General features: G+C 42.9%; 1 protein-coding gene across 1 annotated transcript in view; it reads right to left on the bottom strand.

Annotated features, from left to right (window-relative positions):
* Window positions 1–7,372, bottom strand: part of LOC120803973 (contactin-3-like) — a 28,506-nt gene extending 21,134 nt beyond the window's left edge. Inside the window, exons 1-4 of the mRNA XM_040153056.1 lie at window positions 7,293–7,372; window positions 4,121–4,258; window positions 3,285–3,420; window positions 356–531 (exon numbers count right to left, since the gene is read on the bottom strand). Coding sequence (XP_040008990.1) covers window positions 356–531; window positions 3,285–3,420; window positions 4,121–4,175 — 367 coding nt within the window. The 5' untranslated portion in view covers window positions 4,176–4,258; window positions 7,293–7,372. The remainder of the gene's footprint in view (window positions 1–355; window positions 532–3,284; window positions 3,421–4,120; window positions 4,259–7,292) is intronic.
* Between the last annotated feature and the right edge of the window lie 5,432 nt (window positions 7,373–12,804).

Here is a 12,804-nt window from a genome sequence, read left to right as displayed (position 1 = left end):
TTGTTCAGGCTTCAGTCCTTATTAAGTTATTCTTCAAACACTACTTACACAATTCAGCTGACTACTTTACCCCAGAGTACATCCAATGAAATGCCAATGACTTTTGATCAAGCTAAGCAACACAAAGTGAAGCAGTCATTTCTAGTTTGCATGTATGACCATGAGTAAAGAACAGTCATCACACTCAAACTGTTCCCATGTTACTTTAAGATTTACACCAACGCTGCAGCACTCTGATTAATATTGCAGATATCGCCCAGTCGGTTTAGTGTGCGTCTGCATTATTTGCTAAGTGCACTTACACTTCAATCTCATTTCTTAGAAACAAAAGTGACAAACTCTGACTACAGCTTACAGGCAAACTGCAGTCTCGCTCTCCTGCTGAGGATGGCTCCTACAGTGTTGTAGGCCATACACTGGTACATCCCTACATCCTGGTGCCGGTCCAGACTGCTTATAATGAGGTTGCCCCCAGACAGACGCCTCCGGCGATCCAGGCCCAGATTTATGAGAGTCCCATTCAATGACCATCTGTGAGGGCAAAGACACCATCAGTCCCTGGCAAAACACACTGTCCAGCTCTTTCTACCAACCAAGGTGGTCTGACAGGAGGTGATCGGAGAACACAACTCACTGAAGTAAGAAAATAAACTGTAACGTATGTGCCGGTGTTGACGAATTCACAGACTTGCAGGTATGAAGCATGAAACAGCTTGAACTTTACCTCTTTAGTCTTAGTCACATTTTTGTTTTCTTTACAGTCCTAAATTCTTGTCATCGGACATATTTATGGACTGCACGTTATTGGTAATTTAATGCTTCTACCTATCATACTGTGCATGTTTCATGATTGCTGCATAATTTTCATCCCTAAATTCTAATAATCCTGTAATCCATAATGCAGCAACGTCCGTACGCCTAAGTAATTTGTTTAACTTGTACGTTCTAGTGATACTGGTCTTTACATAACCCTTAAAATGTAAACCTCTTTTTTATGTTGTATTTTCCTGTTTTTAGTGTACCTTTCTTTATTTTGCTTCATAACTATTTGCTGCTGCAGCTAACCTATTTTCCCCACAGTGATCATTAAACTTTAATCTTAGAGTATCAAACACAAAGCTGTCCTCTGCTATTTAAAGGAAGCGGAAGATAAAGGTTTTAGGAGCCATCCTAGATATCATCATCAATCTAAGCATAATCACAGCTTTTCTGTCACATTATATTTACATAATGTGACATTATTCCACCTTTGACTTCTTATTAGGACAAAACATTAGCATTTGGCAAGACGTAATAGTGGGCTGATGTGACAAACGATGCCTTTTACACTCCTTTTCACCTTCCATTACATCCTTCCCACACTTAGCAGGCATGGGAACTTAAAAAAGAATATATGCTTTGCGCAGCAAATTCAGATTATGCTATCAAATCAATGAAGCACCTAAAAGAACTCTTAAAACCATGAGGTTAAGTCATTGATTAAAACAAGTACAATTATTCAACAAGAAAAGACTTTCATTATATGCCACCACAACACTCTATCTCTTTTTAAAAGCTATTCAGAAATGGAGCATTGATGGGTTCAAGGACAGAGAACTTTTCAAGAATGTTCCATCATTTTTCTCAAAGCATAAAAAATAACAATTTCTCTCCTTCAGCCACATTCTGCTATTCTGCTTTCCTTAAGTGGAAATAAAAGATGAGAAGCCTATAATGGCCAACCTTCCAAAGGCTTTCAAGTCTAACCTTCAAAATTATTTCTTAAAGAATATATCCACACTACTGAATGACACAGTTATACTTGATAGCTTTGTCACTGTATGCATCGAGATTAACCCTACCATTTCTTAAATCAATAAAGTTTGAGAGACTGTATGAACGAGGAATATTTGAAGGGCTGGATCTGCTGGTGATACAAGCCTGAGTGTGTTTAGGTGTCTGTGTCCACTTGCATGCATCCAGCCCTTTTTCCATCTGTCACCATTCTCACCTCCTTTTGACCTGCTCTGAGGGGCCTCTGCTGTTCAGTGGTGCCCTGACCACTGGGCGGGTGATTGGATAGCAACTCCAAAACCGAATTACATTGCTTGAGACTCATTTTGTGAACACGTTGCCTGACCATTTGACTGCAGTGACGCTCGAGTGTTCCGGATGATCTCGCTCGTGGGCTTCAAATCTCAGGTCAAGTAAAGGTCAGAGGAGCCAACTTCTGTTTAGATTTTTAAAAACTCACTTTTCTGGCCCGCTGTGAAGAAGATGCTTTTCCATATAAGATGTGACTTTCTCCCATGAGTTATTATGCTGCTACAGTGTGTGTACTATGAATGTCTCATATCTTTGTGAGTGACAGGAGTGGCAGAGGAAAGGAAAAGGGAGACGAGAGAAGAAGGGGTTGGGAGCAGTGTGAGTCCATTTACACTTCAAGAGAGGAGCCAGAGAAGTGCTGAGGGCATGCAGAGCCTAGCACAGCTAGTTTGACAAGACACCATGTTAAACATTCTCTTCTCACCTTTAATCAGTACATGGAAATACCTGGTCTCAGGCGGAGAATGTGAAAACCCTGAGATAATGAGCGTATTGCACTCCCCACCACTATCATTCAGCACATCTGTGTTGTCTGAGCTGCAGTAATTCCACTGTTGAACACCAAAGACACTTGTAATCAATGCCTGTTGGTGGCCAACTGGGGTCCAGCAAGCTGCATTGGTCAAATGAAGTTTTATAAGAGGAGACGATCATTAAGATGCTACATTGTGTGTCCCTAAGATTCTATCTGACGAGACAAGAGCCAGATTGGCGGCCTGTAAGTCAATATGAATAAGTAAATCCATAGCAATGCCACTGCTTAGAGTATCTGTATGCATGTCAGTCTACTCCGGAGAAAATTAATTCGAGAGAAAGCTATTCCACATGTTTATTAAAGATTTGCACCAAAAAATATCCACATTTTTTAAAAAGCAGATAATTTTAGACTGATTTTCATACAGATTTTTCTCCTTTCAGCGATGAAAGTGAGGAGAAAAACAGGGAGAAGGTGCCAGTGAGCTTCCGATTATATGGCTCAGGCCCCCTAAAACGTTCAGTCAAAAAGCACTAAAATGGTGTTGCATTTGGTATGTTTTAATCCAGTTTTCAGACAGATTTGGGGATTCTCGAATTGTAAATCAGATTTTCCCTTTCATTTATGAAATAATTTTTTTTTTGAAAACCTAAAATAACAAGTCACATTGTTATGCATTGCCATCTAAACTCTTACGCGCACATTAATTTGAATGTGCTCTTACCTGTACTGAAGAGGCGGTGCTCCCTTAGCATCACAGGTCAGAGTAGCTTCTTCTTCTATGGAGTCGACAGGAATGAACAAATCACCTGGCTCCATCCTCCATCTTGGACCATGATACGATCCACTGTCCAGAAAACCTGTCAGAGAAACTGTAACAGCTTGAGCATAAAGAAAGGCATCCATTTTTCCCTGTTCTTCTGGGAGAAACAGGATATTCGGGCCTAACAGACAGGCACTTTTCAAGATGGGAGGTTGGACATTACCGAACACAGGTAGTGACTCAATGTGTTGGGTTTTATCTTGAGGTGCTGCAAAACGTTCCTCCAAATGAATAAACGGAATATAATCAACAACTGAACCAGGTTGTCATTCCTGTCACTTCCACTAATTAAAAAAAATTATATTTCCATGTGACAGAAAAAAAAGAGTGATTTCTTAATTATTCATCAGTTAATCGTTGCGCATTATATGTAGAGTAATTTGTAATTTGTTGTGAATTTAGAGGAGCAATACTCCATTAAGAAAAAAAGTATTAACAAATACATTTGTTTTGTCTTATTTCAATTTCTACTAAGTGCTAGGGAATAGAGTATAAAAGGTCTGGAAAACAACAGCAAATGTTTGTCCATCATGTTACAATCAGAGGGGAGTGAAGGAGAAGACTGAAACTATTGGTTCTGTGTTGTGAATGGAAGTCAATACTAAAAGGTGCTCCTTTAAACCTGGGCCGGGCTATCATCTCTGACACCGACATGATTTTTTGCTCTTTAGATATCATCCCGCAAGTTTAAATGTCCAAACGTGAAGAATCATTACTCGTATAAAAAGGTGTTTTACCTGCCGGACAGTGGATGATTGATAACAGTAGAAGCTGTTTCCATAGCAACGTCATCTTTGGCAGCCAAGGGCAAATGACACTTTCATCCAATAAGCTTTGAAATGGCACCTGTGTTCTCTGAGACAGGGGAGCTTGACCTGTTGGAACGACAATTTTGCTGTAAAATACCAAAGTAAGCGAACCCCAACACTTTTATCCCACCTTCTATATTTAGCCTTTACTTCACTGATGAGACAGAGTAGGTGTAAATTTTAGTGGGGGGAAATATAATTACGAGAAAAATGAAAGTGGAGTTTGGTGCAGGATGTGTCTCAAATCTTCTGTCCATTCTAACATTTCTAAGCAGTGAAGCTCCAGGCAGTGTCCTGTGGTGTGGCCAACTTGCACCCAGAGATGTGTGAGGGTGATACCAGAGGCATATGGGAGGAAGCCCATGCCAATCTATTAGGAGAACGACCAATGCCTAAGCTCATCCTTCACTTGGACGGATTCACTCTCTGGCTGCCTGAGGAGACTTGGACATGGGAATTGGGTGCCATCCAATCAATTAGATGCATCCACAGCAGCATGTGTCTCCCCACATGCTGGGGTGAATCAAGACAGCCTGATGAGGAAGCCATTCCACCCAGGTCCATAATCAAGGGCAAGTGTCTGTCTGCTTGTAGCATGTGTTGCAAATTGCAATGCACCCACTTCTTGCAGGGAGAGACTGAGTGAGTAATGATGCAATTATGAAATGTCAAACATACGCACAATGGATGAACCAGCAATAACACAACAGTTCAGCGAGCAATCGCACACACACAATGTATACATCTGTGTACATTGGTTTCACCTGCATGAGGACATGCATATAAATAAGATACTCTGCACACACAGTAACACACACAAAACATAAATTTCTTCATGAGGTCTTATATTGAGGGCAGAGACAGATAATAGCACCAATCCGCTAAATGTCACACAACCCCCACACACCTACACACCAAACTCACTTTCTCACCGTGTAGAAAACATATAACACCCTGCCTCCATACACACATACACTCACTTTCCATTTAGAAGACATAAGCCATGATGTGCGGTTAATTTGTGGCTTAATCCTGGGGCGAGCCTGCTTCAGAGCACTACTTATGGAGGGTCTAATTGTTTGTCAGCTGCCTGGATGTCAAATCAGACACGTGGGGTCTCAGCCAGGATTTTCTTCCCTACCTTTCATGTTTGCTCAGGCCTTTTTCTTCCCCCAAAGTCTGCTAAATTGGATTGGTACGCTTCCTCTCAGAAGGAGTCCTGCATGCCATACCTCAGTGATAGGCCCACAGTGTGCAAACTGCTGGCACCTCAGGACCGAGGATTGGTGTGTGGAAGGTACAGTGGGTATTACACTACTGTCGACTTTGCATGTTATGGTTTGCATTTCAAATGGGGTCTTGTCAGGGATGGCACTGTGCAACAGCTGATGCCACGTGTTCCTCTTTTATGCAGACCTAATAAATCATTCACAACTGCAAAAAACAGAGTCACAGAAGTCTGTCAGTGATATTACACGGAGCAGGTTGCTCAGTGATTCACATGTACATACTGTATAAAACGCAAATGCACATGCAGAGACACACAAATATGCAAGCATAGGCACGTAGGCACCCACCACCCACATTCTGACATAAAACTACTGAACTATACTACTGTAATTCTATCTTTGTGCGGACACTCCTTGACACAATGCATTCTCAAGCCCCTTTCCCTAATCTTAACCATCACAACTGAACGCCTAACCGCAATCCTTACCCTAACCCTAACCCTGACCTAATTCTTAGCCTGAACCCTAAAACCAAGTCTCAACCCTCAAATTGCCCTTTGGAGGTGGGTCAAAAAGTGAGGACTGGCCAAAACGTCCCCACTTTCCCCAAATGTCCTCACTCCATAAGGTTTACAACTCACCGGTCCTCACAAAGATAGAAGTACGAGTACACACACACACACACACACACACACACACACACACACACACACACACACACTTACTTAACTTGCACTCACAGATAATGGTGCTAACGATGACGGTGACAGAAGGTGGTGACAGAGCTTTACGGGGTGAATCACTCTCAATCAAGGAGGGTACCTTCCTGTACCACCTCAACACTGGGTTAACTGACATACACGCACACACACGCACACACACACACACACACACACAAAGTATCATCACGATATCCAACACCTCCGTCACACTCTGCCTGCATCCAAGTAACACACGGTTTGAACAAATGGCCCTGCTAGGAGAGAGTGGGAGTGCACTCACTTTTAAGGCCGGAGCTGCATTCATCACAGATCTTTCAGCTGACATCGTGGCACACCAGTATGCAAGTACCTGGTGAATGTTGAAAGGGTGTGTGTGTGTGTGTGTGTGTATGCACCCTTTACGCTTACTGTATCTCAGGAGACATAAGGCCAGTCATTGCCACATCGTTTCTCAAGGTTTACTAGCGCTTTTCTTTTCTCTCTCTTTTTTTTTAAACCTCTTAATACCTTTGAAAGAGGGTCCTTGACAAGAGTTGAACACATCTGTGGCTTCTTTTTTGATCAGCCAGCGCGTGTCAGCACCACACACGCAAGTCCACCCAGTGCCCGCCAACGGCCCCTACACTGCGTTGATGCGATGTGCTTGCCTATAGCTGCACGTTTAAGGGGGGTGAGGTGAAGCGAGGCTCCGTATCACCGCCAGGTAGGAACCACGGGAGCAGTCAGAGGCTAGAGCACCACGTGACTGATGCAACTGCATCTCCACAGCACTTTAACAAAGAAAGGCATGGCTGGTGAACTCCTTGTTCAAAAAAAAAAAAAAAAGTGCCTGTTTCTGAATGCATGCCCCTCCAAAAATCATCCTGCCAAGTGTGTGTGTGTGTGTGTGTGTGGGGGGGGGGATTGGCTGCAGTTGGGAGAGCACGTCACATTGCTCCAGTCTAAAACAAACAATCATTATCAAGTATGCGGTATTAGGAATTGATGGGCCAATTCGGGATAGTAGGCAAGACAGGCCGATACGTGAGCCCCTTAGAGGGAATAAATATTTTAGCATATAAATATCCCTGTGTAAATAATATAGCTTTCTGCATCCGTGCACGTTCACAATTGCAGAGCGCGCGCGCGGGCTATGTATTTCTGTCTTACCTCTTATCTTGAAATATCTTGAGAGCGACAGGAACCAAATTCAGCCCTCACGGGGAAAGCGACAGACTGATCCTCCATGGAAACCCTGTTCTGAACATTTCGGTCGCAATCGCAAGGTCGTTCATACAGGTGAAATTGAGCCGGTGGTCAGTCAGCGACAAGGGGTAACGCAGGAGGTATAAACACACACGTTTCATATCGCTGCTCTCCTCCTTTTCCTCCACTCCCCACCACAAAAAAAAAAAAAAAGAAAAAAAAGAAAAACACACACACACACACGCACGCACGCACGCACACACAACACCCACGTTGTTTGCAGGGCTGAATCACATTGGAAACATCCCCAGTTAAGAGGCTCGACTCTCGCCTGTGTTTACGCTCTCAAATCCAACAAACGTAGGTCTGAAACTGGGCTTTGTAAAGGAGTCTTGCGGAGATGATTTATTATGCGCATCAAGTCCCCCCCCCCGCCATCACCATCACCATCACCACCCCCCACCCACCCAGTGCCGAGAAGAAGCGGGCTGAAGGCGGCGAGGAGGCAACGGAGCAGCCAGCAGCGCCAGCAGCGCCAGCAGCGCTGCGATGGGAAGGGTGCAGGATGGGAGAGAAGGCGCACCTGGCGGGGAACTGCGCCTCCCTTCGTCAGACCACGATATCGCATCAAAAGCCGCGAATTACGGGAGCGCGGGGTCGTTTGTATTTTCTCTCTAAAGCGTTTTCCCCAAGATTTCGAAAGGAAGTCCACAGAAACCCCCTTTTCTAAAGGCTGTACTTGTAGATTTGTCCGGGGAGGTCTGGCCTGTATGCAGGCTGATTAAAAAGGTGCGCAGCCAGGGACAGTCTGCCTACAGCCAAGACCGGAAAAGTCCTGTTCATTTTACGCATAGAGAGTGTAAAGGTGGGTCTACAGAGAAAGTGTTTCAGCGCGTCTGTTTGTCACTCGTCCGTCTCATGCACGTCCGACAGAACAGATTCATTAACATTTACATTTTACGGGAAAACACTTTTATGACAGGGAGGGAAGAATCACCCGGAAGGGGGAACGGGCAAAGACCGGCTCTGCTATCGTTCAGCGAGCGCGATGCGGAGCGAGCCGTAACGTCCCGGGCACGGCCAAGTCCTCCCCGAGCCTTTGAATCCGATGCCAGCCCTTCCTACAAAGCCTGACCCCATCCTGTGTAGACATGCTGTAGAAGGAGCCCCGAAGCTGCTGCTGCTGCTGCTGCTGCTGCTGCCGCCGCCGCTGCTCACGCTGTTCATCTCCCGCGTAGACACAGTGGCAGTTTGAGCGCCTTCCTGGCTTGGATGAAATGAACCGTCAGCACAGAATGTGACCAGCGGCGTTAGAAAATATAGGGTTCCTGAAAAAGTTCAAAAGTCCAACCCTGTGCATTAAAAAAAAAAAAAAAATACTATAAGAAGTCAAATGCGTCTCAGAAGAAAATATCGACCACAGAGTTTAAGAGTGCTCCACTAACGTGCCTGAAAGCTAAAGAGCTTTATAGAAATCAGATAAAACATTCAGGAGTTGAAATCATTTGAATGTTGGATTCTTACTCAGTGCTGGATGAATTCAGCAACAGTGGTGCTGTGTTTTGCTCCCAGCTGCAATGATGAAGTTTACCACAACTCCGACTGGCACCTCTGGCTGACTTTTTCTCCATAGCAACAATGGCTGAGGACCATGTGTAGAAAAAAAAAAAAAAAAGAAAAAAAAAAAAGGATGATAAGGTTGCAATAACGCATAGTATTGCTAAAGTATCCAGGAGATTGTGGTGTTTCTATATTGATTAATACTGGGGATGTAATTTTCCAAACTCTTTCATTTGTTAAGTCATGTGAATTTACAGTGGTTAAAAAAAAAAGTGTGTCAGAAAAATCAGAACCAGTGGGTTCTTCCAATTCTGTTCAGTCAGGAATAACTGGACTTTTTGGGACATAAGCGTATTTGTTTTCTTGCCATGAGATAGATAAGCGGGTCGATGTCCATTGAATATGAAGCTACAGCCAGGAGACCGTTAGCTCGGCTTTGCATAAACTGCTACCAGCTCACCTGGCTCTGTCCAAAGGTAATAAAATCTACCTACCGGGACCTCTGAGGCTCAGTAACCAACATGCCATATCGTGTTTGTTCACTTAGTACAGAACTGTAAAAATGGCAAGCTGCGGTTTTACAAGGGTTACGTGCCAGAATACATTAGGCTATTGGTTGGCCAGGTGCAGTGTGTGGAGTCTTGTCGTCGACATGAGGTTGGCAGGGAAAAACTGTTCATATGATATTGTATAGATAATTTACAAGAGATAACTAAATGTTAATGAGTGAGTTTCCGAGGTGCTGGTAGGCAGATATTGTTTTCTCCTTTGCATAGAGCCAGGCTAGCTCCGTTCCCCCCGCTTTCAGCTTTTGTGCAAAGCTTATAGCCAACAGGCTGCTGGCTCCAGCTTCATGCAACGGAAAGATACGGGAATGGGATCAATCTTCTCATCTAACTCTGGGCAAGAGAGCCAATAAGCATATTTCTCAAAATGCCCAGCTATTCCTTTAACAGGGAACAAAAGCTTTGCAGTCCTTCAAAGTAGAGGTTTTGTTCTCAGTGGTATTGACAACATGCATAAACCTTTTTCACCAGACTTTCTGACGTGTTATATCAGGAATTGCGCAGGTGTAGTTAATAAGATGAGTAATTGCTGCATTTCATTTAGTTTTTTTCATTTCTATTTTGCACGACAGCCCACTGGCATAGTTTACTCCGACGCCTCAATGGGACAAAACCATCGTTAATGTTATGTCATTTGAATTTCGTTGTTCTTTCATTTGATTTAATATAAATGTAAACTATTGCTTCATGCACCTCAATGTGAGGGACAGTCAAACGTGTCAAACAGTGCGGATTTCAGCTGTACTGCTTTATTCTCAGCAAACTTAAAACAAACAGGCAGGTCTGTTTGCAACCCGTAATAACACCGGCTTTCATCATTTTGTGTCTTAACTATCTACTCTTTATCACTAAGTTTTGCTTGGCCCTTCCTGACAGTCTTAAAGCAGCATTAAAAGACAAAGTCTCAAACTCCTGAGAAAAATGAGTCGCTTTGGCTTGACTTTCTTCACCAATAACTTGTTTACTTCAGCAAGCCTTCATTTCACACTAGACAGGCAGCATAAAACCAGCTTGTGTGAGCTTATGAGCTAGGAGTGGTTGCCAGTTATAATATGTGGGGTCAGTAAGAGCCACTGGGACTCAAGCATACATATACCAGGAAAGCAATATAATGAGCTGCAAGTGGCTGAAAACATTGAGCGGCCGAGCGGGGTGTTAAAATTACTCGAAAATGTGTGAGTGTGGCTTCTTCTTTGTGTGCAAGTGGGGTATGCATGGGGGCTGAATGGCATCACTCAAACTAGTTTCTGCCTGGAGGAGACTGAAGTGTTGTGGGTACAACTGAACCAGTTTCCCACTGCGAGTGGTACACTCACTGCACAAAAAAATGCACCTGCTTGATATGGAAATGTAATGAAGCAGGTAACTGCGGTCAAAACAAATACAAATTGAGTAATATTGATGATACTGATATTGGTACTGTCCCTATTCACTGACATTTTGACATGTCACAGTAGGGAAAATACAGTTGCAAATGATAAAATTAATAACAGCTGAATTCAGTTTAGCTTCCTCGGTTTCAGGATCCTGGTACTGAATAGAACCAACAAGTCCTTCAACTTAAACAACCACATAGGTCATCACAGATTATACCATGGTATATAACTGTTAGCCAGTATTCCATACACTTTTACATTTTGCCTGAAACTCTAACAGTTAATACTATATTTTACTGTATTTTAATATTTATGTCTACATTAATTACTTAGTACTGTGATTCAGTTTTTTCTTATTGTAATTCTAAAACTCCTACTTTTGTCTACTCTATACTCAGAATGTCTTTCCATCCCAGAAGAGGGATCCTTCCTCTATTGCTCTTTCTGAGATTTCTCTTTTTTCCTCCCCATTTAAGATTTTTTTCCCCGACTTGTCCGAATTGAGAGTCTAAGGATAAATAGAGGGTGTTGTATGTTGTTCAAATTGTAAAGCCCTCTGAGACAAATTAGTGTCTGTAGTTTTGCCCGTATAAAGAAAATTTGCTTCAGGAGACTTTGCTATAATTCAAATTTGCATTTGCAAACTTAAAGAAACTGGATTGTTATACATAATGAGTTGCAGAAGGCAGAAGTTTGACCGTTTTTGATAAGCATCTGCTGACAGCTTTGGTTCATGTTGAAAAGATGTATTTCCCATGACAAGACTGGAAATAAACTGCTTTCTCTCTTCCAACTCCCTTCCTTTCTATTCACACTCTCCCTCCCTCAGATAAACAACTAGCCTTCATTACTCTGTCGGTCTCTCTCTCTCTCCTAGATGCAAACACCGAATCCTTCTTCTTTACTACATCAACCCCCCTCTTTCCCAAACACAACAATCGCAGGTCACAATATCTCTGCTGGGTCTCATTGAACCTAACTGTATTATCTACTAGGAACCCGATTAAACCTACATTGATTAGCCTCTTTTCAGGCCCAGGTTCCTTTAACATGGCCAGGGCATCGTTAATAATGCTCCATACAGCAGCCATTTGACATTTACTTTAATTATGCCCGTAATTTATTCATGCACTTGATCCTAGGAGCTTGTTGTGAAAAGCTTCCTCCAGGAATATTTCATCCTGCTTTTCTTGAGGCTCACGGATTAACCATCTTAATAGCAAACCCCTGAGGGTATTACTTCCGTCAGTGTATGTGAGTGTGTCTGCATGCGTGTGTGTGTACATGATGGCAAGGAGCATTGTGCTTGAATGTGTGTGTTAAGCTGCAAAAGTCATTAGGTCTTATTTCTCAACCATTAAGAGGGCTCGACGTATATTCTCCTGTATTACTAGCGCGTCTAATTTCGGGAGAGCACAAAGCAAAGTGCAAGTGGTTGCAAGATCTGTGCTTATCGCACAATACAGCGACCCCCATGTTTAACCCAGTTTTGGAGAGGAAAACATCACCGCATAATTTGCTCACTCTGCAGGTCGTTTAACAGACAGCAAAACAGCAATTGCTCACAAAGTGGTGGAGGAAATCTGAAACGCAGCCTCTTCAAATGGGATTTAAGATGTTAATTATGATGTTTCCCGATCGCAGAACATTGCTCAACTCACGACTGCACACCTGACGGGAATTCTTCAGGCTGTGTGGGGAAAAATGCGCGCATTTGAAGACTGGAAAGTGGAGGCTCTTGTATTAAAAAGGACACATACACACGTACACAAACACACACACACACATATACAGGTAGAAATTGGAGGCAATTCGTCACTTGTAAATGGAAAGTAATTTGACAATTTGTCAATTTGTCAGGACTGGAGGAAACACTATATTGCCTACTTTATTATATCATGAAAAATTTAACAGCTATTGCTGCAAATATGTAAACTTACATCACTTCCACTTTTTATCATTGTTATCATTTTT

Source organism: Xiphias gladius, chromosome 18 (assembly GCF_016859285.1).
Source record: "Xiphias gladius isolate SHS-SW01 ecotype Sanya breed wild chromosome 18, ASM1685928v1, whole genome shotgun sequence".
NCBI classification, from domain to species: Eukaryota; Metazoa; Chordata; class Actinopteri; order Istiophoriformes; family Xiphiidae; genus Xiphias; species Xiphias gladius.
This window is presented reverse-complemented; position numbering and strand designations above follow the sequence as displayed.